The sequence below is a fragment of the Podarcis gaigeae genome, assembly GCF_964106915.1.
Source record: "Podarcis gaigeae genome assembly, chromosome: 3".
NCBI lineage: Eukaryota > Metazoa > Chordata > Lepidosauria > Squamata > Lacertidae > Podarcis > Podarcis gaigeae.
The window spans coordinates 13,269,895-13,296,109 of NC_139680.1; the positions used below are offsets into that span (position 1 = coordinate 13,269,895).

Below are 26,215 nucleotides of genomic sequence, written 5' to 3' on the forward strand. Positions count from 1 at the left end.
CAGTTTGGGTTAAAAACGTATCTCAGTGATTTTGTACATTTTCTTAAATATGCTTCACCATCTTTTCTGGATGTGCAGTGCAGCTCAGCATAACCAAAAATTATCCACAGTACTGGACAACTTTTTGATTTTCAAGGATTTGGGCATGTATGAGGTAATGCATCAATTTGTCTAGATAACTCTGACTCAGGGATCACCAGCCTCTTTGGGACCAGTGGGTACATGTTGACTTTTGAGAGAGTTTTGGGGGTGCCCATCATGAAATAGCCGCTATGTGGGGGTAGCATGAGGCAGAAATAGAGAGACAGCTACGGGAGACACTTGCCACAGGAACCCAGCTGTGACTTGCTGGTCCTAATGATGGAGGTCTCTCCCCACCCACCTCTCTCTCTCTCTCTCTCTCTCTCTCTCTCTCTCTCTCTCACACACACACACACACACACACACACACACACACAGACTGCTAATAGCATCAGGGATCATTCCTCAATACCAGAAAAAATATACAAGGTATCCACAACACACTCACTCTCACTTCACAGAAATCGCCTAGGTACCTGCACATTTTGCTACCTAACTTTCTTTGCTTTCCTGACAATTTCCAGTAAAGTAGGAGGGTGGCACAAGCAGTTCAAATGCAAGGCGAGGTGAATCCAAACCCATGCTTAACATCACCAAACTGCTTCTCCCTAGCTAGTTTTCAACTGTTACTTGTGAACTAGGGAAATCTGAGTTTACCTCTCATTTTTGGCACACCCTAATTTCTTTCCCATCCTGCTCCCTCCTATAACCACCAGAAACATAGCAAAATACATCACCTGCAATTAATCATCAATGATATGGTTATATTAATTAACTAGCTTACACCAAAAAAAACCCACCACCTATGATTAAGTGAAATTAATTATTTAACATTTTCTATGGCTGTTATTTAAATATCTTTGACAATATCTACTTTGAAATAATAAGTCTTTAGGCTATCTGTTAATTGCTGCACTGTAGAAATAATCTTTATTTAAATTTATATGCAGTAAAAATTAACGCGAAGTAAAGTGAGCAAAGGAGGTTTGTTCAACCTTTGGAAAAAGAAACAGATCACTGGAAATGAGCCTGGGAACATTTTCTATTCATATTATTTCCTTCTATTGTATATTCAAGAAACATTTCTTGAGTAACAAACACTTTTTGTGTTTGTGTACACATGCATTTAACATACTACGAAAATATCTATTGCAGTAATTTCTCTTTATACAATTATAGCTGTTTTATGTGGTTTTGTATTTGTTGGGAATCTTGTCACACTGATCCAGAGGCTTCTTGTTTCTGTGAGCTCTCTTGACATGCCCATGAGCCCTTCCCACCCATTCCAAACCACTAGGCTGGGAAGGAGGACAGAATTAACTATGTGGGAATCTGCCCATACCAAATAGTTGACTGAGAAAGCCTGAATGACTGTTGAACCCAAAGCCTTGCTATCTCAGTTTAAAATTAGTGTCAAGAGATTTCATGCACAAAAATGGAGGAAGCAAATATTTGGATTTTTGTGCACTATTTGATCATAACTGCAGCAAATTCAGCAGTGGCAGCAATTTTTGGCAGCTAATTTAGCAAGGGGGCAAATGGCAGGCTGCATGAGGCAAATGCTATACACAGCTCATGGGCTGTATATTGCTTAAGGACCCCTGACCATTAGGTCCAGTCGTGGCCGACTCTGGGGTTGTGGCGCTCATATGGAAATGCCGTTTACCTTCCCGCCGGAGCGGTACCAGTTTATCTACTTGCACTTTGACATGCTTTCGAACTGCTAGGTTGGAAGGAGCAGGGACTGAGCAACGGGAGCTCACCCCATCGTGGGGATTCGAACCGCCGACTTTCTGATCGACAAGCCCTAGGCTCTGTGGTTTAACCCACAGTGCCACCCACTTCCCATGTATATCGCTTACCTATGACTTAAAGTTTTAAAGCCCGGAAAACTCATCCCTACCATTAAAAACTATTAAGACAACCCTGTTATTCCACAAATTAATCAATGATCGTATTAAATTGTTGTAAGTATTTTAATAGAGCTAAGCCAAAATGTTGAGCAGATCTCTCTCTCTCCAAGAAATACACCTCCTTTTGAGGCTATTTTCCCTTCACTATTGCAAAAGGGTAAAAAACTGTTTATAACAGGGTGTAAGTGAGGTGGAGATGGGATTGAAGCCACCAGGTTGATGTACACTTTCCCAAATAAGATATATACAGTGGTTACATACGCTTCAGGTTACATACGCTTCAGGTTACACTCTCCACTAAGCCAGAAATAGTGCTTCAGGTTAAGAACTTTGCTTCAGGATAAGAACAGAAATCGGGCTCCGGCGGCACGGCATCAGCAGGAGGCCCCATTAGCTAAAGTGGTGCTTCAGGTTAAGTACAGTTTCAGGTTAAGAACGGACCTCCAGAACGAATTAAGTACTTAACCAAAGGTACCACTGTACATAGTTGACCTGTTGGGACAGGGTGTCTTCGACTAGAGCTGAACTAGTGTGAAAATATGGCTAGCACAGTGTAGTGAGACCAGGAGCATTGCCCGAGCAGCGAAGCTGTGTTCCCTCTCCTCCCTTCCCATTCAAAGTGAGAGCAACGCCTTCAGTCTGGAGTGGTACAGCCCAGACGGTCTTCTAATCCTGCTCTGTGAGAACAAGGCCCCTCAGCCTTTCCCGTCTCCTTGTCTTCGTGCCTGTCCACTCTCTGCCAAAAATGCTACAGATACTCCCAGCGATGCCTAACGCAGCAAGCTGTACAATGCCATCTGCAGATTCCTCTGCCCAAATGTAAAAAGAGATACTATGCCCAGGAGCACAATTACGCTTCAAGACTTCCTCTCGCTATGTTGCAGACAAGAGGCTTAGCATTTTTCCAGGAATACTGGCTCTGCAATATGACTTGTCATTCAGTTCGGGGGTGAGGGAAAAAAGAGGATTTCCTGGGGACTACAGCCACTTTGCATCTGATTATTGAAACAGCAATATTCAAAAGGGTGTGTTGTGTCTGTGTGTCTCTGTGTGTGTTGGTGATGATCAAGTGCCTAATTCAAGGGACAAGAAGTCTGTTTAGTATTCCATGCATGCATTCTGGATGCTGGCATGGAGCTCAGATTCCTCTGAACCTCAGCTTCCAATTTCTGCTTTTCAAAAGTAGGTTTCTAGCTGTGCTCATTTGTCAAAAGAAGTTTGCCAATGTGCAGCCAGTGTCATCAGACGAACACGCAGCAGCTGAGAGATGTTTTGAATTGGCTTTTTGCAATCAGTCCTCCCACACTGACTCCCTTACCTAATTTGCTTTTTCTTCTTCTCCCCTACTTTAAAACAAAATAAGACCCTACCTGGGTCTTATGTCACATTCTTTTGCCTTCAGCCACCAACATTCTGTTTTTGGAGAGAAAAAATTAGCAAAACATTAATGGCCTTTCTACTTCATTAGTAAGGGACGCGGGTGGCGCTGTGGTCTAAAGCACTGAGCCTAGGGCTTGCCGATTGGAAGGTTGGCAGTTCGAATCCCCGCGACAGGGTGAGCTCCTGTTGCTCAGTCCCAGCTCCTGCCGACCTAGCAGTTTGAAAGCACACCAGTGCAAGTAGATAAATAGGTAGCACTGCGGCAGGAAGGTAAACGGCGTTTCCGTGCACTGCTCTGGTTTTGCCAGAAGCAGCTTAGTCAAGCTGGCCATATGACCCAGAAAAATTGTCTGCAGACAAATGTCGGCTCTCTCGGCCAGTAAAGCGAGATGAGCGACACAACCCCAGAGTCGTTCGCAACTGGACTTAACTGTCAGGGGTCCTTTACCTTTACCTTTACTTCATTAGTAGTGAGTACAATAAATGTGAGGTCCTGGTTGCACTCCCCAATTGAGATCTGCAATTATCACTTGATAAACCCTGGCCAAATAAAGCAGCTGCTGCAAATCTAAGGTGCTGGGTATCATCACCTTAGCATTAACTCACAGTTTAAAGCAATTTAAAGGATAAGTCCATCCCTTTGGGTCCACCATGATTTGTTTTCTTCATGCATGTGCAGTCAATGTCATTAGCCCAAGAGCCAAACATCTTCTCTCTTGATACAGTTTCTGTTAAGGGGATTTCTCCCACACTCAAAATACAAAATTCTTCTCTTACAGCAGGCATTGCAGCTGGAGTGTGGCTTGTAGATACCATTGCTACAGAAACCAGGTTAATTGACAGTGTGAATGATGCTGTCTCCCTTATGCCAATCTTCCTTCCCTCCCCTTTCCTCTTTTTATGGCTTTAGAAGAGGAATGGGGAACCTGTGACCCATCAGATGTTCTACGAGTCCAACAACTTCTAGAGGGCCACATTTCTCCCAAACATTCTCTTGAGGCTGCATCGCTCCAGGAAGAAAATCACTCATCTGGCTTATGCTAACAGGGGTACAACTGCCACCATTGTCACTTTGCAGACCTTTTCCTTCATTTTGTTTCAGTTCATACTTCTTGTTTTCGGGAGAGGGGCTGTCCAGTTAGGTCAGGCAAATAGCAGAAGAGAAGGAATACAGTGGTACCTCTGGTTACGTACTTAATTAGTTCTGGAGGTCCGTTCTTAACCTGAAACTGTTCTTAACCTGAAGCACCACTTTAGCTAATGGGGCTTCCCGCTGCTGCTACTGCTGCTGCGCCGCCGCTGCGTGATTTCTGTTCTCATCCAGAAGCAAAGTTCTTAACCCGAGGTACTATTTCTGGGTTAGCGGAGTCTGTAACCTGAAGTGTATGTAACCCGAGGTACCACTGTATTGCATTGTTGTCCTGCAAAGAGACAATGTAACATAATGCAAGAAAACATGCTGCCCAGAGTGTTTGGAGAGGCTAAATTGAGCCTGTCGTCTCAGCTGAAGGCTATATATTCCTCACCTTGTATGTGTCTGTATAGAAGAGAAAAACCTTACACAAATACTGATCAATGTATAGGAAAACCATGAGGATACGTTGCAGCAGTTTACATCTTAGGCAATTTGATTTAGCATTTGCCAACATAAGCATGAATGTCTTCAGACTCTTCCCTCCCACCCCCAAAGCTGGCCAAAATGGTAACATAATTTTAGAAAGCCTTTCAAAGAATCATTGTTGTATGCTTCTACTTGACAGTTGTGTCTAGTAGGTTTTACTGCCTGGAAAGCGTACATAGGTTTGTACCTTAAAAGTGGGAGATGACTTGTATGCATGAAGAGACATGGGCAGTGGTTTTGTGTTGCTACACAAAAGGAGCCTACAAACATATTGCAGTGTATTTCAGAGCCTAGGGTGAGTGTTGTTGATTTAATCCTTTGTTAGGTGCTGAGGGTGTTGGATGAGCTGTAAGCTGAGCATTCAATGTGTCTGTTTGACAGTGATCATTTTTAAAAAAGGTGTTGTGCTGCTTTGTGGTCAGTTAAAATAAGTGTTTGTGTCACCCTTCACTACCCTGACACAGCACAGAGCTTAGATGACTTGGAAATATTTTGTTGTCTGTGCCTCTAAAGGTAAAGGTAAAGGGATCCCTGAACATTAGGTTCATTCGTGACAGACTCTGGGGTTGCAGCGCTCATCTTGCTTTATTGGCTGAGGGAGCCGGTATACACCTTCCAGGTCATGTGGCTAACATAACTAAGCCGATTCCGGCGAACCAGAGCAGCACACGGAAATGCCGTTTACCTTCCCACCAGAGTGGTACCTATTTATCTACTTGCACTTTAACATGCTTTCAAACTGCTAGTTTGGCAGGAGCAGGGACCGAGCAACGGGAGCTCACCCTGTTGCAGGGATTCAAACCGCTGACCTTCTGATTGGCAAGTCCTAGGCTCTGTGGTTTAACCCACAGCGCCACCCGCATCCCTGTCTGTGCCTCTGTTCCCCTAATTGTTCAGCAAAATTTGAAAGTGGTCCTCTAGCAGGAGCATCCAGGATTTATTTCCCCCTGTGTCCATCAGTGGAAAGATATTCTGCACATAATCTGTGCCTAATCATTTCTCTGTGTATAATTCTTTAAAACAGATTTGCACAGTTGTTATTGGAAGGTAGCTTTGCCTAGAAGATCTATTCATTCTCTGTGTCTTTCTACATTCATCCATTCGTCCTTAAAAAAACACAAAAACACTTTGGAAACAGGTTGAGTAGGAGACAGAGGAGGCAGGAATTCTTTTCCCATTCAGATTTTAATCCAAGCTGGAGGAAAAAATGGGGGATTGGAATGGTCGCCTCTTCTTGAAGCAATCATTGCAAACCTGTATCTAAGCTCAGCAAGCATGACTGGCGTCTTTAAACCAAATCATTTCCATTCTACATTTTGAGCACCAATTTGTCCTTATAGAATCTGAAATTTCCTTTGTTCTGTTGCCTGGACACAACTTCCATGAATTTTCGTGCATTTTATGCTGGCTTTCCATTAGGACAAGTGTAGCAGCAGGGGAAGAAGTGTAGTATGAGTCTTTGAGATGATGCTATATCGGTCTTCCACTAATTATGCAAAAGCCTTTTTATTCTCTTCTGTGGAGGTGCAAACATGCCTGTTTCCTGTTAAGAGTGGTTGTCTAAGTCCACTGACATCTGACTTCTCTTTTTCTTTCAGTGTGGCTCAATGTGCTTAGTACAATTCATATGCAGTATAAAGTTGCCTTTTGTCCCCTTCCTATGTCAAACTAATGAAATGAATCTGGGAATGAAAAGCTGCAAGGGAAAAACTCGCTTACTCTGTACATCGCTTAGCCGGCTTGTTAGACGAGGGTCAAGGAAGCTGTACATTTTGTCAATTGCAATTACATTTTGTCAATTACAGCAGCGAGGTCTGGGAATCATTGTTGCAAAGTAGCATTGGGCCTGTGCACTTTGTGCTGAGAAAGTGGAGGCATTAGATATTCTTAAATGATTCAGGAAGGAGTAAAGGATAGATTTTAACAACCCTTTTTTCTGTTCACCACATCTATTTCTGATCCAGGAACTAACCTAATCAGCAATTCATTAGCTGTGAATGTGGAGCAGCTTCCTGCCACAAGTTTCCTTTGTCTTATTACACCAAGTGTCTAATGCCATTCCCACTTTTATCTTTAGTTGTCTGTACTGCAGGGAAACACAGGGTCTTATTTCTCTCCATCAGCACCAGCACAAGCTATGAGTTGCTGAAAAGCAGTTTTGAGGTACTTCTCCTAAAACAGACATGCCAACTCTGGCCCTGCTGGGGTCATCCTCTGTCTCATCTTTACCACTTAAGATTGTAGGCGAAGCTTACATAATTGGATACTCCTGCACACAAAGACATTTTGTGTGTTTCTGATCCCGTGGCTGAGTCAATATTAGAACAAAATCCAGTTCTTGAGCTGGACGGCTGCATATTTCAAGAGCTTACCCCTTTTCTGAAATCTGATTTGATCCTCCTTGCCCATCTGGTAGGAGATGCCCACTATCGCTCACCTCTACAAAGAGTGCTAGAAATGTAAGGCATGATCTGCCCAGACACTTTAATAAATCCCCATTTTTAAATGGGAGTTATTTCTGAGTCTTAACTATTGGACTGAAACCAGTGAGACTTGAAAAGGTTTACCATGCCCATTCTCAAATGTCCTGAAGGGTGGGGTTCCATCAATAGCCAAGGGATTTCCCAAAAAGATCTGAAGCTTCAGATCTGAAGTTCAGTGAACTTCTGATATAGAAAACCCATCTATTTCTTAAAGATAGGACTTAAAGGTAAAGGGACCCCTGACCATTAGGTCCAGTCGTGGCCAACTCTGGGGTTGCGGCGCTCATCTCGCTCTATTGGCCAAGGGACTGACGTACAGCTTCCGGGTCATGTGGCCAGCATGACTAAGCCGCTTCTGGCGAACCAAAGCAGTACCTATTTATCTACTTACACTTTGACATGCTTTCAAACTGCTAAGTTGGCAGGAGCAGGGACCGAGCAACGGGAGCTCACCCCGTCACAGGGATTCGAACTGCTGACCTTCTGATTGGCAAGTCCTAGGCTCTGTGGTTTAACCCACAGCGCCACCTGCGTCCCAAATATAGGACTTACAGCTTCTTAAATAAGTGTGGGTCCTCTTGGTGCAGCAGCTAACAGTTAAGTATAACAGTTAAGTAGGATACATGCAACAAGCCTTCAGTAGATCACAAGGTAGGATTGTTTTTTCTGGACCAGAGGATGAGGAAAATACAATTAAGGTGTGCATGCTAATGTCAAACAACTAAAGGGCTTTTGTTGTCATCTGTGTTTGCTCTGGCTTAGCTGCTCTCCTTGCTATTTAACTGTCCTTTTGTTCTCCTGGGCGGCGTGTTTACAAAATGTCAGAAACAGAGCCCTGATCATGTCAACTTTATATGTTTGGCTCCCATATATCTGTTCGACTAGGAGGCATAGTGAGAACTTTGTCAAAGGTCAAGCCATGGTGCAATCAATGTCTTGTAGAGGAGGATTAATTTCAAACATTTCCCTTTTTTCAATATTTGTCAGCCTCCTTTTTCCTGTAACAAAATAGCAAATGGTCATCCCACTGCATAATAGAATAAGAGATGAGATGCAGAAGGTTGGAGAATCAAAGTGGAGAGGTAGAACTGAGACCGATAAGAAGCGGAGGGATGATTTCAAGAACCAATCTATTCAGTGATCAAGAAAAGCAACCAGTTTTAAGATCAGCACTAAGCCTATCTCACATTACACAATTTTCTTTCTCACCTTGCACCTCCAGTTGCATCCTCTGCCTGGAAACGTCATATTGCATCTGTTCTGAACTGAGCATCTCTGCAATGCAGAAAAGAAATCAACTGTTTTTCAATTATGAACAGAAAAATCTTGGCAGTTCTCATATTAGAGCACGATTATAGCAGGCTTTCCAGTTAAGAAAATATTGTAAGCTGCTATGCCTTGGGAACACCACAGTAATATTACAATGGGCGGTTTGATCCATCTCCCTGTTGCTTTTGGACTTTAATTGTCTGCCTCTTGTTTGTTTTTCCCCTCATTTGAGCTGGCTTCATTTACAGCGTTGTAAAGCATTTTTAATTGCTATTTATATAAAAAAATGAGTCTCAGTGGAGCTGTTACTTGGTGGAAGCAGAGCTCACAGGCTCCTTCTGCTGATGAGTTATGTCGTGTAATATTTGTATTTACAAGGTGCCTAGCCCACTATTCCATTTTGAAATATGATGTGTCTTTTACTTTTTGACATGTGTGCAACTACAACAGTTGGACAGAGGAGATTTTTCAAACACCTTCAATTAGAAGTTCTTCAATTGCTATTAACAGGGGGTATGTCAAAGGGGAGGGGAACAGTCACTTGAAGGTTATATCTGAACCCATTTCCTTCCACTCATGTGATCTAGAGAGAGCCTTCAGTCTCTCTGGAGCACCTCACACTATGCTGGGGAAACAGGGGCAGGAAGGAATAGGCTTTATCAGACCTCACTTGATAAGTGCCTCATGCAAACAATCCCAAGTATGGATCGCCAGTGTCTGAGTGTTTGTTCTCTTTGTACCACCTACTGAAGGCAACTTTTTCATATGTTGCAAGACTAGATAAGCCTTCTAACCACTGAGCAATCTGGAGGGTGCTCATTCCTTCCAGTGTTTTAACACTAGTTTTTTCATCACTGCTAGGGCACATCAAGTCTAGTTATGTTGCTCCTCCATCAAGTCCTACAGTGTTGGAATGTGATTGAGTAAAACATGAGCATCCATGATTTTTAGGGACTTTCCTCAGACAGACGGGGACTTCTGCCTGGAATGGTGACACTATAGGGCATGCGGGATCAACATCTATTTCAAAACCCTTGTCAAATGTTCTAAGTACATTTTCACTTCATGTAGTATATAGGACTGGCTACCCGGCATCCCAGTCCATTTACAACACAAGTAAAACTAAGAGTCAGAAAAATATAACTTCTGAAGCAGCCCAAGGGGAGTACTTTTGTCTCACTCGAGCTGTATCATCTTTTATGTACTTGACAATACACCAAGAGTACACCGATATGTAGCAGCATCCCCTGAAGATCAGCCAGATGTAATAACAGCCCCTTCCAGCCCGCACACGCCAGGATGAAAGGTTTAATAGGGACCATTGCAATAACTAGCTTACCTCTTGAGGATGTTCCTATATTGGAGGAAAGACTTCAGAAGCCTGATTTGTGCCTTTGTCTTGAACAGCCACGCACAACCTGAGCCACCTTCACCAGTATCTCCCTGAGCACATATTGAACTCATTTGTTTTATTAAACAGTGGTTCCAGCTTTTGGAATCCAACATTGTAATATCAAATAGAGACACAGGGCTGCAGCTGCTTTGAATGCCAGTACTTGAATGGATGAGGAGGCGCTGATGATGGGGGGGGGGGAGCAGAGTCACATAATGCTCTGTGCCCATTTCCTCATTGTTCCCCCCAACTGTCTCTCTCACATTACATGCCACTCACATGCTGTATCACACTATATCTCAAATATAGATCAAAAGATAGGTAGATATAACATACTGTTTGAAAGTTAAAAGGGGGAAGTGCTTAGGCTACCTCTTTAAGTAATCCCACACCCTGAAATCACGTGCATTTGTATGAGATTGATATGTGAATGGTATGTGTTGGCCAACAAATTTGGTACTTCTGTTTCCTTCCTTCTCTGCTGAAATCATCAACACACTGTACTGCTTAAGCCTTTTGGGCCAACAGTGGACAGTTTGAATGTTCACGAACATTCCATAACAGCTAAGCAAACACTCGGGTATGATGGTTGCATTCGATAAGGGGAAAGGGCTCCCAAAACTATATGAAACCATCGTTCATTTCGCATAGATGTGAAACGGAAACTTCATTGGAAACCTCTCATTAAAAGCATGGCTCCCATTATTACAGGAAATAATCATTTTGCTTCTTATAAAACAGCCTCCCTGTTTCAGTATAGTTTCAGAAACACTGCAGTAGCATCAGCCAGCATACTGGAAAGCAGAGACTTAGTTGAAATGAACCCTAGGCACAGATTTATAATACTAAATTAGTTTTTGTTTACATAAATCAGAGCTTTGACACCTCGCCCTACCTTCTGCAAAGGTGTAGGTGGAATTTCAGAAACCTTTTCAAGGAAGGATGGAGGTCATATTATTTTAGGGTGTGGAGATACTTTAAGTCAGAGGTGGTCTGAGGGCTTCCCTGTATTTTCTTAACTTTAAAACAGCTTCTTGTCAATCTGTTGGCTTGGGATGGAGCAAAATTCCCTTTCCACTGCTTGTTTTGCCCCTCTGAGTGACACTATGTCACATATTCAGAGGGGATGTTCTAGGGGGAAGTGCAGTCCTTGGTGGGGGTTGCCATTTCCCCTCTCCAAATACCTAGAAATGACCCTGCAGGATCAAGAGGAGTGCAGTGCAATTGGTGGTAAGTTTACCCCCACCCTCAGAATTCACCCCTAGAAAAATCCCCCCAAATCCCATTTTCCCCATGCATTTCCCCACCCACATTGCTTGAAGAACACGGATGGTCAATCATTGCCTATTGCATTACTTACGATGGTGTTGCTGTTATTTCCAGTTACAGGCTGATCTCGATCAAGAATACCAAGACAAATTCAAAAGACTCCCATTGGAAATCCTGGAATTTGTTCAAGAGGCGATGAAAGGCAAAATTAGTGAAGATGGAGACCACAGCTCTGCCACTTCTCCCCTGGCATCCGATGGTGGGAAAGTCAACCATAAGCCACAGCAGAATGAGGAGCTGGAAGATAATCCAGGGAAAGTATTTGATACACCCCTCTAGCAACTCCTCCAAGGCCACATACCTAAATTACCATGGTGCAAAAGTCCCCACCGTGTTCTCCAGATACTCTCCTGATGTGAACAGGGCATCTTCAGATATGGGAGACATCTGTAGGGACAGCACACATTTCTAAAAGGAACGGTTGACGAGGAAAGTCTATGTTGTTTGTAAGCCTTCTTTGTTTCGTTATCGTCTGGGGGGTAGATCAACAGGCCAGTGCTGCTGTTTCCCAGGCTGCTTTGGCCAGGCCATGTGCAATTTGGAGCTTTCAGTGGGGACCAGCATGTTTTGTGAAAGTAAACATTCATAGACCTCTCTGTGAAGCAGCAGTGGCTGAAAAAGAAATTCCGAACATTATTATAACATCCATAGCCATTTATTTCCTCCTTTGCACCTTGAAAGCTAGTATCATCTTGATAATTGCACTGATTTTATTTTATTTGCTTTGCAAGAACCAGTTGCTTGCGTTGTTGACAATATATCTGCTTTGAGATGTTCTGTTGAAGCCGTGGTGACTAGTTAACTTTCCCAGCTGAAATCTCTTCGAGAAGGAGACATGTGTTTGAATATGCTTCCTGTGTGATGTGGGTTCACATAGATGTGTATGCACAGACACACACAAACATATACAAACCACTGTGTATGAACAGAGCATGCAAGTTCTCACTGGGAGCCTTCCCTTGTGGCAAAATAAAGAAGTTTCAGGGATCAGAGTTAATATTTCAATGGGCATCTTTATAAAGCAACCTTCAAATCACAAGAATCTTTTAACTTACTATTGTATATTGTTTTCAATTATAAATGGGTGGATCCGAGAGCACTGTTTTCAATTTATTATTTTTGGTTGCATCATGTGATCTGTTGTTGAAATGTTTTGGACTGTGGTATCTGACATGCAAACATCTCTTCCATAGTTTTAAAAAATGTATGGTATGCATGTAGGAAATGCCGTCTCCAAAATGTATATAAAACTCAGATATTTCAGAGCTGGAGAATTTGTGAAAAGAAAATAGACAGAAGGATATAGAGGATGAACACATCAGTTCTTATCCAGCAATTTATTTATACCATTAACCTTAGAAAGGTTATAGCCCCTCTAAACTCAATAGAATTACTTTGTGGATGATATTGAGACACTAAATTTTGTCCTGGTAATAATAAAGACTTAATGCCTAACAGCATATATGTAGTTTGCTTTCCCTCAGGTGTTCAGTAGAAATAACTTATTTTATTTAAATGTAAGCAATAAATAGAGATCAAACTTATGTTTCAAGTTAAATGCTAAGTGTACATAGGGAAATAAAACTTTGGCTGAACAGTATTTTCTCTCTCTTAATTTACAACACACATGAGGAAATATAATTTAGAGGACCTAACTCTAAACAGAGACTTTCATTTTGATTTTAAGAATATGACTCCTGTCATTTATTCTACTTTTGCACTTTGAAGATCACTATTATTAATCGTTAAATACAAAACCTGGAAGGGTCAAAGTTTAATGCTGCATTTTATAAGATAAAGGTTCAATAAATTTGTTTTAGGTTAGGTAAGATAAAATAAATAGCAGTATTCACAACGATTCTGAGACTATTTCTTCGATGTGCTTGTATACTGCAGCTTCACATAGTCTAGGAGAAATACTGATGAGCTTTTTAATTTATGAAATAAAAGTTAATGGTTTGAACAGAGTATATTATCAGATGTAGTTGGTTTTCAGTACATTTGTATTTGACCATTGACTGTCCTTACTTTTTTAAATATCTGTACAGTGCCCCTTTTGCAGTTGTAGTTTAGTGTGGAATATTGTATATCTTGCATTTGTTCAAACTTACAGTGATATATCATTTACCATTAATATTACTTGAAATAAAGTAAGGTAATGAAAAAGGAGTCTATGATGTGAGAGTCTTGTGCCTTTTATGTATTTGCCTTGTTAAGTGTTGAACATGTGGAAATAATATACTGTGGACATTTCTGCTTTAGAGAATAGAGCTGCGTTGTATTACACTGAACTTCAACCTACACTCCTGATCTCTTCACACTACTGAGAAACTTTTCATTTGATTTTATTAGCTTCAACCGAATTTTAGTTCATAAACATCAGACGTTATGAATCTCACATGGCTGCAGGAGATTTCTTTAATAGAACTTCAAGGGGACATAGCTTCTCTTTCTTTCAAAACTAACCTTGCTCTTGTACATTGCCAAACCCTGTATGTGATTGGCTGGTTGGAAATAGTGACTTGCTTTCAGTTAAGAAAATCCTCTCATTTACCATGTATATAATTTCAGTTTCTCACAATTTTAGAGGCATAATTCACATATTTTTTTTGTAAGAATCCTATGCAATTTTGTGGCATGATGTTTCTTCCACTTGTAATTTATGTGCTTTCATCACAGACCCAAATAAAATTTCTTAACACAATCTGTGTGCTCTCTCTTAATTGGCCAACTTTCAAGCCTCTTGGTATCTGTTCAGCTTTCCCTTGAAAGCACAATCTTTTATGTGTTCTCACGTGCGCAGTCTCAGTTTCTGTGGGGTTAACAATGTTACCCAGCAGGCCTCGCCACTGCTGCTTATGAATTTGAAGGTACACCATATGGTGCATGCCTCCAAATCTTCTGCAAGACACAGAACCACTGCAACAGAAAACCCTTGGGGTTTTTCTCAGCGCACAAACTCAGTGTGCAAAGGATTCTCTGGAGACAGGAATTTCAAAGTTCAACCCCACTAAAAGATAAGTTAATATCTGGTGCCTAAAAACAGATAGTAATGGCAGTGGGCATGCCTCCCTGTGGAGAATAGTCCATAAGTGGGGAACCATCACTGAAAAAGCCTGTTCTCTCACCACCTTCTTCATCCCAGAGGGGGCACCTGGAGAAGAGCCTCAGATAATTATATAATTAATAATAATTTAATTAATAATAAGTAATTAATTCAGGGTCCAGTTTGGTTCATATGAGGAGAGACAGTCTTTGAGGTACTGGGGCCTGAAGTTGCATGCGGCTTTCATAGGTTGAAAACAGTACTTTGATTTGCATCCATAAACTAGTTGATAGTGAGTGTAGTTGAGCTAAGATGGAATGTGGGTGGCACTGTGGTCCAAACCACTGAGCCTCTTGGGCTTGCCAATCAGAAGGTTGGTGGTTTGAATCCCCACAACAGGGTGAGCTCCCGTTGCTCTGTCCCAGCTCCTGCCAACTAGCAGCTCCAAAGCACACCAGTGCAAGTAGATAAATAGGTACCACTGCGGCGGGAAGGTAAACGGCATTTCCATGCGCTCTAGTTTCTGTCATAGTGTTCCGTTGCACCAGAAGCGGTTCGGTCATGCTGGCCACATGACCTGGAAAGCTGTCTGTGGACAAACGCCAGCTCCCTCGGCCTGAAAGCGAGATGAGCGCCGCAACCCCATAGTCTCCTTTGCCTGGACTTAACCGTCCAGGGGTCCTTTACCTTTACGTGCTCAGAACATCTTGCCCCTATGAGCCGGCCACCAAATTCTGCACAAGCTGTGGTTCCCAAGCCATCTTAGGCAGCTCCAAGTTTAATGCATTGCAGTAATCTAACCTGGAGGTTACCAGAGCACAGAGGAGAGAACTTAGGCTATCCCTGTACATAAGCCCCCAAGCAGGGCTCGAAAGCGCTTGCCTTTCCATGCTACTTACCTACCAGCAACTGCTATCCATAGACGGAGGTTCTGTGCAAGTAGATAAATAGGTAGCTCTCCGGTGGGAAGGTAAACAACGTTTCCGTGAGCAGCTCTGGTTCGCCAGAAGCAGCTTAGTCATGCTGGCCACATGACCCGGAAGCTGTACGCCAGCTCCCTCTGCCAATAAAGCGAGATGAGCACCGCAAACCCAGAGTCGGCCACGACTGGACCGAATGGTCAGAAGTCCCCTTACCTTTGATAGGCTGACCTGCCATGAAAGTGCCTATCACCTTTTAGAGCTAGTTCATATCACCAGACTTTGTGGAAAAGGATTACATCAATTAACTTTATGTTGTGTGAAGGTCTTTCCTCTCTCCTGAATCTATTGCCGTACTGGGGTATAATAAAATGGTCTCTTTTTCTCAACTGGCCTAGGTGTTTGTACCTTAGGATAGGACCCAAAACAGCCAGTAGTGTAAACAGGCTGTGTCATTGATCTGAATAAGATATATATTCTCATGTGCCAGCCAAGCATTAATCCCCTAGGTGAGGAATTATGGCTGCATAATGGAGCAAACATTTTTCATTCAGAGCCTGTTACTATTCTTCATCTTTTAATCTGATGTTCTGTCTGGACACAGACAACAAATATCCCAGCGCTTTTGGATATAATTGGATTACCTCTAGGGGAAGCAAAGCAATGCTAGAGCCTTCTTCAATGTACACAATAATTTTTCTTTAAAACAACACTTACCAACAGAAGCATCCCAAAGTCTTAATGCATCATCCTGTTGGCACATCTGAAAACCAGAATGGCTCTTAGTGCCACAGTAATTGATAAATGCCATTATACTCTTTAGTCAATGCAGCAATAAAGGACTAGCAAGACACTTGTGCAATTTTATAGACACTAAGAACTGAGGAAATGAGCTGATCTAAGGTTTATGTCATTGTGATGGCCAAAACATACCCATTAGGTCTCTTATCTTCCCATATGAAGGAATCTACAACCCTTGCAGGTTGCTGCTGAAAACCAGATATCAACCAACCCTACTGTTCGCCTCAACATAGTTCCATCCATATTTCAGACATTGTGATATATCGCAATGTTTAGCTGGTACTATATCGTGATGTTGAAAACCAGATATTGCCCAGTCCTACTCCCCATCCCTGCAAGAAACCATTAGAAATTGCCACATGATGGTGTTAGGTATCTAACACCATGGAAACTTTCAAAAATGTATAAAAATGTGTCAAGTAATTGTTGACGACAACAGGCTCATCACAGCTATCTGCCTGTCACCCATTCCCACCACCCTTCTGAGTAATACCCCTCCCCACCTTCTAACTATATAGAAGGGTCTGGTGACTTCTGTTTCAGTGTATTTGAAGAAGTGTGCATGCACACGAAAGCTCATACCAAGAACTAACTTAGTTGGTCTTTAAGGTGCTACTGGAAGGAATTTTTTTTTTTTTTTGACTATGGCAGACCAACACGGCTACCTATCTGTAACTTTAAAATATTCATCACTGCTGAAAGAAATGGTTATGTCCCTCCTCTGATAGGTTTCAGGTGAGTTAGGCTGTGCACCTGCTGTATGTTTAAATCACATTTGAGGCACATGTGGACACTGTAAGACACTCAAGTCTTTAGTTTGCTAAGGGTCGCTGGGAGCTGTAACTCTGAGAGAAGGAAACTGCAGTGCCAAAAATTCTTCAAAGGAAAGAACGTGCTTTGGATGAGCTTTAAAGAGAGGTAACCTTTTTTTTTTTTTTTTGGATGTTTATAACTACTCTCCATATTTGCTTTGTATATACAATTCCCACTGGGGACAATGAGACGTTGCCTTTGGAATGTGTGCATAGGAATTTCAGTATTGCAACCCTTTCTTTTCTCTTGCAATAGCAGCAATTTTAAACATCCCTATCCTGCCAAGTTTTATTATTCTAATGTTTGTACAGTGGTACCTCAGGTTAAATACTTAATTCATTCCGGAGGTCCGTTCTTAACCTGAAACTGTTCTTAACCTGAAGCACCACTTTAGCTAATGGGAGCCTCCTGCTGCCATCGCACTGCTGGAGCACAGTTTCTGTTCTCATCCTGAAGCAAAGTTCTTAACCTGAAGCACTATTTCTGGGTTAGTGGAGTCTGTAACCTGAAGCGCATGTAACCTGAAGTGTATGTAACCCGAGGTACCACTGTACATACTTTATGGTTTGATGTCTATGCATTCTAAGGTTTTTGCGTTTGAATCTTTTCCGACGTTTATTAACTGCCCTGGACTCTATTTCAGACAGAACGGTGATGTAGAAATTAAATAAAGTCAGTGTGAAGTTCTTGGTTGACTGGGCACCCATAATGAATCATGATCTCAGCTCAGCCCCAAACTGTTCAACTACAAGTTCATTTATAATACTTCCCCGGAGGATTTAAGGGATTTAGTAAATGTGTGCATTAGGGAGACTTGAATAATTCGATTTCTGTGAACTGGGATTAGAGCATAATAATGTTGAAACAGGACAGAACGTATTTATGAATGAAAATATGTGAAAAGGACATTGATTGGAAATAAACTTTTATGTCCTTTGCCTAGTCTAGCAGCTGTTTACGAGAGAGGAGGCTCCATTTAAAAACGAAAGTAGCCTCCAAGAATGAGTTGAACTAGAATGACATCCTCAGTTTGCTCTCATAAGAATGAGAAAGAAGCCCTAACCTCCCTGAATTTGTCCAATTGTCTATCAAAAGTACCCAGATTAGTGGACCTCACTTCATTTAGTGATAGTGAATTGCATAGTTTAACCATGTCCTATGTGAAAAAGTAGGGACGTGGGTGGCACTGTGGGTTAAACCACAGAGCCTAGGACTTGCCAATCAGAAGTTCGGCGGTTCGAATCCCTGCGACGGGGTGAGTTCCCGTTGCTCGGTCCCTGCTCCTGCCAACCTAGCAGTTCGAAAGCACCTCAAAGTGCAAGTAGATAAATAGGTACCACTCCGGCAGGAAGGTAAACGGCGTTTTTGTGTGCTGCTCTGGTTCGCCCGAAGCGTCCTAGTCATGCTGGCCACATGACCCGGAAGCTGCACACTGGCTCACTCAGCCAATAAAGTGAGATGAGCGCTGCAACCCCAGAGTCGGCCACGACTGGACCTAATGGCAGGGGTCCCCTTTACTTTTACCTTTATGTGAAAAAGCACTTCTGGCCTGAATCGTCCAACATTTAGCTTCACTGACTGGCTCCGTTTCTAATATTATGAGAGAAAGAGGGGAACTTTTCTATGTTCACTTTCTCCTTTCCATGCCTAAATTTTTTACACTTCCTTCATGCTCCCCCCTCTGCCTTCTTATTCACTTTCCCCCAAACTAAACGGTCCCAAACATTGTAAATCTTTCTGCACAGGAGAGAGATTCTGGCCCCGTTATCACTTTGGTTGCCCTTTTCAAAACCTTTTCAACTCTACAAACTCCTTTTCGGGATGCAGCAACCAGAACTGTGTAGAGTATTACTCCTAGTGTCTTTTGGGTATAATAGATTTGTATAAAGCCATTATGATGAAAATCTTGACCTTTCATCTGACAATCATCTGCTCATGGAGCAAATCAAAATGGGCTCCCCTTTCGTACTGTGCCAGAATTGCTAGCCCTTGTCCTCAGCCTTCATTGTCTCTCTCTCTGTGTGTGTGTTGCATTGTATGCTGTCTTTTGAATAAATGATGTATCATCTGATCTTGAGCTAGTTCTCAAATACATGTCTTTTGTGCTACTTGACAAGCCCCTCTGTCATCAAAGAAGTTTTAAAATGGTAACTGCACTTGAGTTTGCTTAGGGTGGGTCTTATGTTTAAAGGCTGCTCCCAATATGTTTGTGTTGCTGTTCTTCCCCAGAAATGAACTGTTTATTAGGTTTGCAGAAGAGGGAGAAGCCCGAACTGCTGTGGTTTTAAACTTACATATTTACAATGAGCTTTTCTCAGGAGACAGCAGGGTGGGTGGTGAACTTTGTTGGCCAACCTTTCTATTGTCCTTACAAAAAGGGTATACAGTGGGGGCTGGTGACTATTGGAACTGTCGGTTCAGGACTAATTAGATTCATCCGGTCAAGTTTAATTAGATAGATCAGGGTTGGGGAACCTGTGCCCTGCCTTCAGATGTTGATGGACCATCATGCCTAGAAATAGGCAGTGCTGCCTGGGTCTGGTAAGAATGGCATGTCCAGCAACACCTGGTGGTCCCTTGAGATAGAAACTAGATAAGCCAAGTATCTGACTCTTTTCTGTTGTGTTGAGCAGATTCTGGTTGAATAGCAGGGGCGTCCTGTCCCATTTCACTGTATGAGGTGTAATGGGAAGATGCCACCTGTAAGATATAAAAAGTGCGTCCTAAGAACCTTAATCCCACTCCTTCAAATACAATCTGAACAAAATGGGTGAAGCAGCGAAGGTTATGGAATACAATATGTTCTTGCAAGAACAAGTGTCTAAAGTAAAGGTAAAGGTGAAAGGACCCCTGACCGTTAGGTCCAGTTGTGACTGACTCTGTAGTTGCAGCACTCATCTCGCTTTATTGGCCGAGGGAGCCGGCATACAGCTTCTGGGTCATGTGGCCATTATGACTAAGCCGCTTCTGGCGAACCAGAGCAGTGCATGAAAACGCCGTTTACCTTCCTGCTGGAGCGGTACCTATTTATCTACTTGCACTTTGATGTGCTTTTGAACTGCTAGGTTGGCAGGAGCAGGGACCGGTCAATGAGAGCTCACCCCGTCACGGGGATTCGAACCGCCGACCTTCTGATCAGCAAGTCCTAGGCTCTGTAGGCACACCCAAAAACAACGAAGCATAAGCTTCTATTCCCTACACATGAAGCACTGGTTCCCTCCCTTGTCTCCCCATTGGCTGGGTACTGCAAGGTTTACAGCCTATCATGACTGCCTAATTTCCCTACTAAAATCCCTGCCTTTGTTGACGTCTCCCATTACTCTGATTTCAACGACCACCACTCCTGTTTACCTTTCTCCTTATGTTTCTATGCTTTTACACATTAACTCAAGAGACAAAGCCACATTGTACCACTAACAGGTGTGAAGGAGTTCTATACCTGCTGGAGCATACGAGCTTCAAGCTGTCCTTTCTGTGAGAATCCTAACCCTAAGCTGTTCTAAATTTAAGTGTAAACAAGCCTGTACTGTCTGCGGTTATCTAGCAATTGCAGCATTTTAGCTTTTGGGTGGAAAAGCAACATTATTGTTCCTCACACCACCCTGCTTGCATGCCACCCTTGCCACCCCTCATCAAAGCCTCGCTTACGAGGGTCTCACAGCTGTGGCTTCTGGGGAGATCTCAGGAGAGCCCTGTGAGATTTTGCTGAAACATGGAAGCCCCTGCAGTCACTTCTCCTTGTTTCTCTGGTGGCCGTGGTGTGGCACACCGATGAAGGCACCCCTTGGATTTTGCCACCTGAGGCAGCTGCCTCCTGAACAGGCTGGCCCTATTGAATGGGATATATCTAAAATGATCTAAAGTATAGTAAATCAGCAGCAGGATGGGACATCTGAACTTTCTGCCATTGTTTCAAAAGTGCACATGTTCTCTTGTCCAGACACATTAAGGAAAACTACTGATTGCCTCCAAAGTCTTCCACGTCCCATTATGGCAGAAACTGGTTGAATCTCAAGCACTTTTCTCTGTTTTATTTCTCTGCCAAGGAACTAGAGTGTATCTACCAAACGAATTTGCTCAGTGGGGATGTGGAGTATTTCTAGGAACCTCTTTCACAAATTCCGCTCACTGCCACTTTCCAGGACTGTGAAACTGCAGCTCCTGCCAAACACTTGATGGCAACGTATTGTGTTTCTGCTTTCAATAAATGTGATGACAAGTTTCACAAACCTTTCATTGTGCCTCAATGCAAATCTTCCGGGAAAACCCTGATATGTTTTCATTCTGACGCCTGTGACAAGTCAGTTTCCCATGGGAAAGAAAGATAACTGGCATTATGCATTACTGAGATTTAGTGATTAGGGGAAGCTTAACCAAACTGTGATAGATATTGAGATCTGATTTCTGTATATAACTCTATTGATCCAAGTAAAATTTCAGCACTGCCCCTTGAATGGGACCTCTTTGTAGCACTCTTAGAATTCAGAGGAGTATGATAATTTCTCTTCCAAGATTAACAGGGCAATTCTATACATGTCTAAGTCCAGTTGCATTCAAAGGTTAGCAGCCCCAGGCTGCAGTCCTAACCATGCTTACTTGGTAATGCCCATTGAGTTTTATGGGCTTTCTGACTGATTTCCTTTTATGTAGATACAGTCGTAGCTTGGATCCCGAATGCTTTGTGACTCAAATGTTTTGGCTCCTAAACGCTGCAAACCCAGAAGTGGGTGTTCCGGTTTGCGAACGTTCTTTGGAAGCATGGCTTCCACAGCTTCCGAATGAGTGCAGGAAGCTCCTGCAGCCAATAGGAAGCTGCACCTTGGTTGTTGAACATTTTTGGAAGCCGGACAGACTTCTGGAACTGATTCCATTCGACAAACAAGGTACGGCTGTATATGTAAAAATGGTGATCTATGTCACAGTGATTTAAACAGGGTCTCTTCCACCTATGAGGCAAGGTGAGGCAACTGTCTCAGGTAGCAGGAACCACAGGGGCAACAGATCGGGCCTCCAAGGAATCCATGGCCTACTGCAGCTGCCACCACAGTGGCAGAAATGGCTGTGAAACACTCATTGGTAGCCAGAGCTTCCACCTCCTCAGCAATGCTACATCTACAGCAGTCTCTCTGCGAATAGGAGGCACTGATGTTCTCCTCTTACCCCTAGGGAGGAAATGGTGGGGGCTGCCCTCTGGAGTTTCCTGGGCTCTGCACCTACCTTCAAATGTCAGATAAGGTTGATTTGATTCCCTCCCCTTTGTTCCTGATTTAGATCCTTGTTCCCCTCTTGTTCCTGATGTAGATCTCCACTCACCTCCCCCCTCCCGTACCATTTTGTGGTTTGCTTCTTGGGCCCGCCCTGGATTGCAAGTGTAGTATTTCAGTGCAATGTACCGGTACTTTCAATCAACTTTGCTTCAGATCACGTTCACTGTTAGCGTACCTGAATTATTATTATTATTATTATTTGGTGGTATGAAGCACAGACCGAGGCGGACTAGCCAAGGAGATTATCGCCAAGATTAGATGTCTAATTCTGGAGGACATCCACTTCAAGTTAATGGGAGTCCAGTCATTGCACTGAAGCATAATTGAACGGCTAATGAATTGATAGAGGTCTTACTCTGTGTGTAACAAAGGTGGTGGCTCTGCAGATGTGTTTGGGTTCCCAACTCCCATCAGCCAACGGTCAAGGGACTGCTGGGAATTGTAGTCCAGCAACATCTAGAGGGCCACAGAATTTGTATCCTGCTCTACAATTTCACATGGCTTTGCATTACATCACTGTATGGCCCATTGTACGTTTTCTCTTTGTCTTCCCGAAAGAGAGGTTTGTCATTGCTTCTCACATGATGATAAATGTTAAAAACATAGGGCTTTTCCAACTGAGAGTAAACTTGGCGTTTCACCTTCTGCCCACCAGTAGAATTGCCCTTGAAGTCAGAGGAGCATCCTTTTGTGGCTTCATGGCCGGCAGAGATTCAGCAGGACCAGCATATTTTCTTGACATTGAAGCTCATTGACGGTGCTGCTGGTGAAATCCTACCTGGCTAAATTCTCCCTGCATTGCAGCTCCTTTAGGCTCCGGATTCCTCTAGGCCAGGAGCTGAAAAGCATAAGACCGCAAAGAGTTGAGTCAGGTTTATGGCCAGAGCTCATGCATGTTTACTCAGAGAAAAGTAAAGTGACAACTGGCCATATGGGCTGAGACTGATGAGGGTTGGAGTCCATCAAGAGCTGGAGGTCCACAGATTCTGTATTCCAGATGTAAATGGGTTGGTGTGATTGTAGGACAAAACAATGAAGTATTCTGGTAGACAGAGCTGTACAGTTTACATGCATCTGAAGGGGCTTTAAGGTCAACCAAAGCTCTGTTGCTGACCTGAGAAGGAAAAGAGCACATATAGAAGTTTTAGAGAGCAGGGTGGGATAGCTGATAGTACACAGCAGGTCCAAAAATTCCTTTATAGACTAGTAATAATAATACCCTGCCCATTTGGCTGGGTTTCTCCATCCATTCTGGGCAGCTTCCAGCACATACAAAAATATAATCAAACATCAAACGTTAAAAACTTCCCAATACAGGGCTGCCTTTAGACGTCTTCTAAAAGTTGTGTAGAGCTTTATCTCCTTGACATCTGGTGGGAGGGCATTCCACAAGGAGGGCACCACTGCCAAGAAGGCCCTCTGCCTGGTTCCCTGTAATTTCACTTCTCACAGTGCAGGAACTGCGAGAAGGCCCTCGGAGGAGGACTTCATTGTCCAGGCAGGATGATGGAGGTGGAGACTCTCCTTCAGGTATACTGAGCTGAGGCCATTTGGGGCTTTAAAGGTCAGCACCAGCACTTTGAATTGTGCTTATAAATGTAGAAGCATTTCTACACCTCCACTGTAACTTTTCAGGTTTCCTTTTCCTGACAATCATTCTGAATATAGGGTAAAGTAAAAGATAAATGGGGACGCGGGTGGCACTGTGGGCGAAACCACAGAGACTAGGACTTGCTGATCAGAACGTCAGCGGTTCGAATCCCCGCAACGGGGTGAGCTCCCATTGCTCGGTCCCTGCGTCTGCCAACCTAGCAGTTCGAAAGCATGTCAAAAGTGCAAGTAGATAAATAGGGACCGCTCTGGCAGGAAGGTAAACGGCGTTTCCGTGCGCTGCTCTGGTTCGCCAGAGGTGGCTTAGTCCTGCTGGCCACATGACCCGGAAGCTGTACGCTGGCTCCCTCGGCCAATAAAACGAGATGAGTGCCGCAACCCCAGAGTCGGTCACGACTGGACCTAATGGTCAGGGGTACCTTTACCTTTACCTAAAAGGTAAATGACCCCTGAAGGTATGAAGGAGGATGAACTCAAAGTCCTCCTGTTTCAGTGGTCCTCCTGGTGGAGTGGCTTATCCATCCGTTCAAGGGGCTGTCCTAAAGTGACGTCTTATCCCAACTGAGCTTCTCCGTGACAGTTTCTCCAAGTTAGACATCCAAAGGCTGCCTCAAGGAAACAGACAGGATCAATGATAATAATAAAAAGCACAGCTTTTATTTATGCCTTTAAAACTGCCATAGACTTAAATAGCTTCACTTTTCAGCCACCACAGATGGGACTGCAACAGCAACATAAACAGTGTGTTCTGAATAAGCGCAGATGAACTCGCGAGTGCCAACTTTGTAGGCTGCGGGATTTTTTCGCACATCTCCCTCTCCAGGCTTGATGCTCAAAAAGAGCTTAAACGGTGTTACAGCCATCTGACAACAATTGGTGCGTAGGAGGAAGAAATGTATTCAACATGCCAGTTTCCCATCCTTCTGCAGAAGCACATGGTGGGATTCCACCTTCAATCACAGACTCTTTCCATTGGCTTCCAACAGTGCTCTGCTTTGGTGCCAGGACTTCAGGGCTGGCCCAAGACATTTTGGCACCTGAGACAACCCACAAAATGGCATCCCCCCTCCCCAGCAAGGAAGAAGCAATGAATGAATATCTAAATCAGGAACAAGGTGGGGGGGGGATAAAGATCTACATCAGAATCTGATGCCCCTGTAGATCCTGCCCCCCGAGGCAGTTGCCTCAGCTTGCCTCATGGGTGGGTCAGCCCTGCCGGAGTTGCAGGAAAACCTCAGAACTCTTACTTGGACAGTAGTTCAAAGCATCCTGCTATTTCCACAGCTGAAGCTGACTTCTTTATTTTTACCCACATGTTCTCCACTGGTCTGACTTGTTTACTGTCTTGAATTTCCGCGCAGGTGTACACATTTGACAAATATCATTAATCCCCCTCCTTTACCATTAACTTGAAGAGATTGTGCCCTTCAATTGCTTCGCTCCAAGCCAGGGAGTTGTCCCACCAAGTCTCAGGTGTACTAATCAATTTATAAGGTTATCGTGACATGTTCCTTGGCCTTTCAGGTGCTCTTGTTGACATTATCCTCTTCTATTTTCTTGCCGGACCCTTTTCTTTCACAGGCTCGGTGACTCATATGACATCTGAAAGCACCGTCACATTGCAATGTGACATCCGCTGTAGCTGGAACCAACTGAATCTTCGCCAGCTATTTCTATTCAGGCATGCATGTATTGTCCTTAAACCCATGTAAACTATAACTATAGTTACCGTAAATAACAAGTTATCAAATGTCCCTGTTTGTTGCAGAGCTTGTAACCAGAAGATGAATCCTGTCCCTGAAAGTTTCATTGATAGTTGGACGTTGTTATATCTCCTGCCTCAGGGGCCCAGTGCTGGCTTGAAGAGGACTCTGGTCAGATGTTGCCCCACTTGCCTGGTCTGAGGACATGGCTTTTCCCTCATCCTTGGCGTCTGATGTTGATTCCCCTAGAGCAGGGGTGGGAAACACACAGTCTTCCAGATACTGTGGAACTCCAAACCTCATCCTCCTCAGCCAGCACAGCAGCTAGCCAGGAATGATGGGAGTTGTACTCCATCAAACATCAAGAGCACCATATGTTCTCTGTCCTTGTCTCTCCTGCTCTATAATTGTGCAGGGGTATTCAGTTGCAGAATGCGCATTCACCAGAATGCAGCAACTAGACTGGTGACTGGGAGTGGTCGCCAAGACCACATAACACTGGGCCTGAAAGACCTACATTGGTTCCCAGCATGTTTCTGAGCACAATACAAAGTCTTGGTGCTGACCTTTAAAGCCCTAAACGGC

General features: G+C 43.4%; 1 protein-coding gene and 1 long non-coding RNA gene across 4 annotated transcripts in view; one reads left to right on the forward strand and one right to left on the reverse strand.

The window, feature by feature from the left end:
* Positions 1–14,173, forward strand: part of PLCB1 (phospholipase C beta 1) — a 460,081-nt gene extending 445,908 nt beyond the window's left edge. For all 3 annotated transcript variants that reach the window (XM_083730042.1, XM_083730041.1, XM_083730043.1), the window contains one exon: positions 11,524–14,173. Coding sequence is in view for 2 of the 3 variants with exons in the window: in XM_083730041.1 (XP_083586167.1) it covers positions 11,524–11,748 (225 nt within the window). In the remaining variant the exon portion in view is untranslated. The remainder of the gene's footprint in view (positions 1–11,523) is intronic.
* A 5,303-nt stretch (positions 14,174–19,476) lies between these two features.
* LOC310840823 lies at positions 19,477–21,352 on the reverse strand. The gene is made up of 2 exons (XR_014562176.1): positions 21,280–21,352; positions 19,477–19,749 (listed from the first exon to the last, which is right to left on the reverse strand). It is a non-coding gene; the product is annotated as an uncharacterized lncRNA (long non-coding RNA).
* Between the last annotated feature and the right edge of the window lie 4,863 nt (positions 21,353–26,215).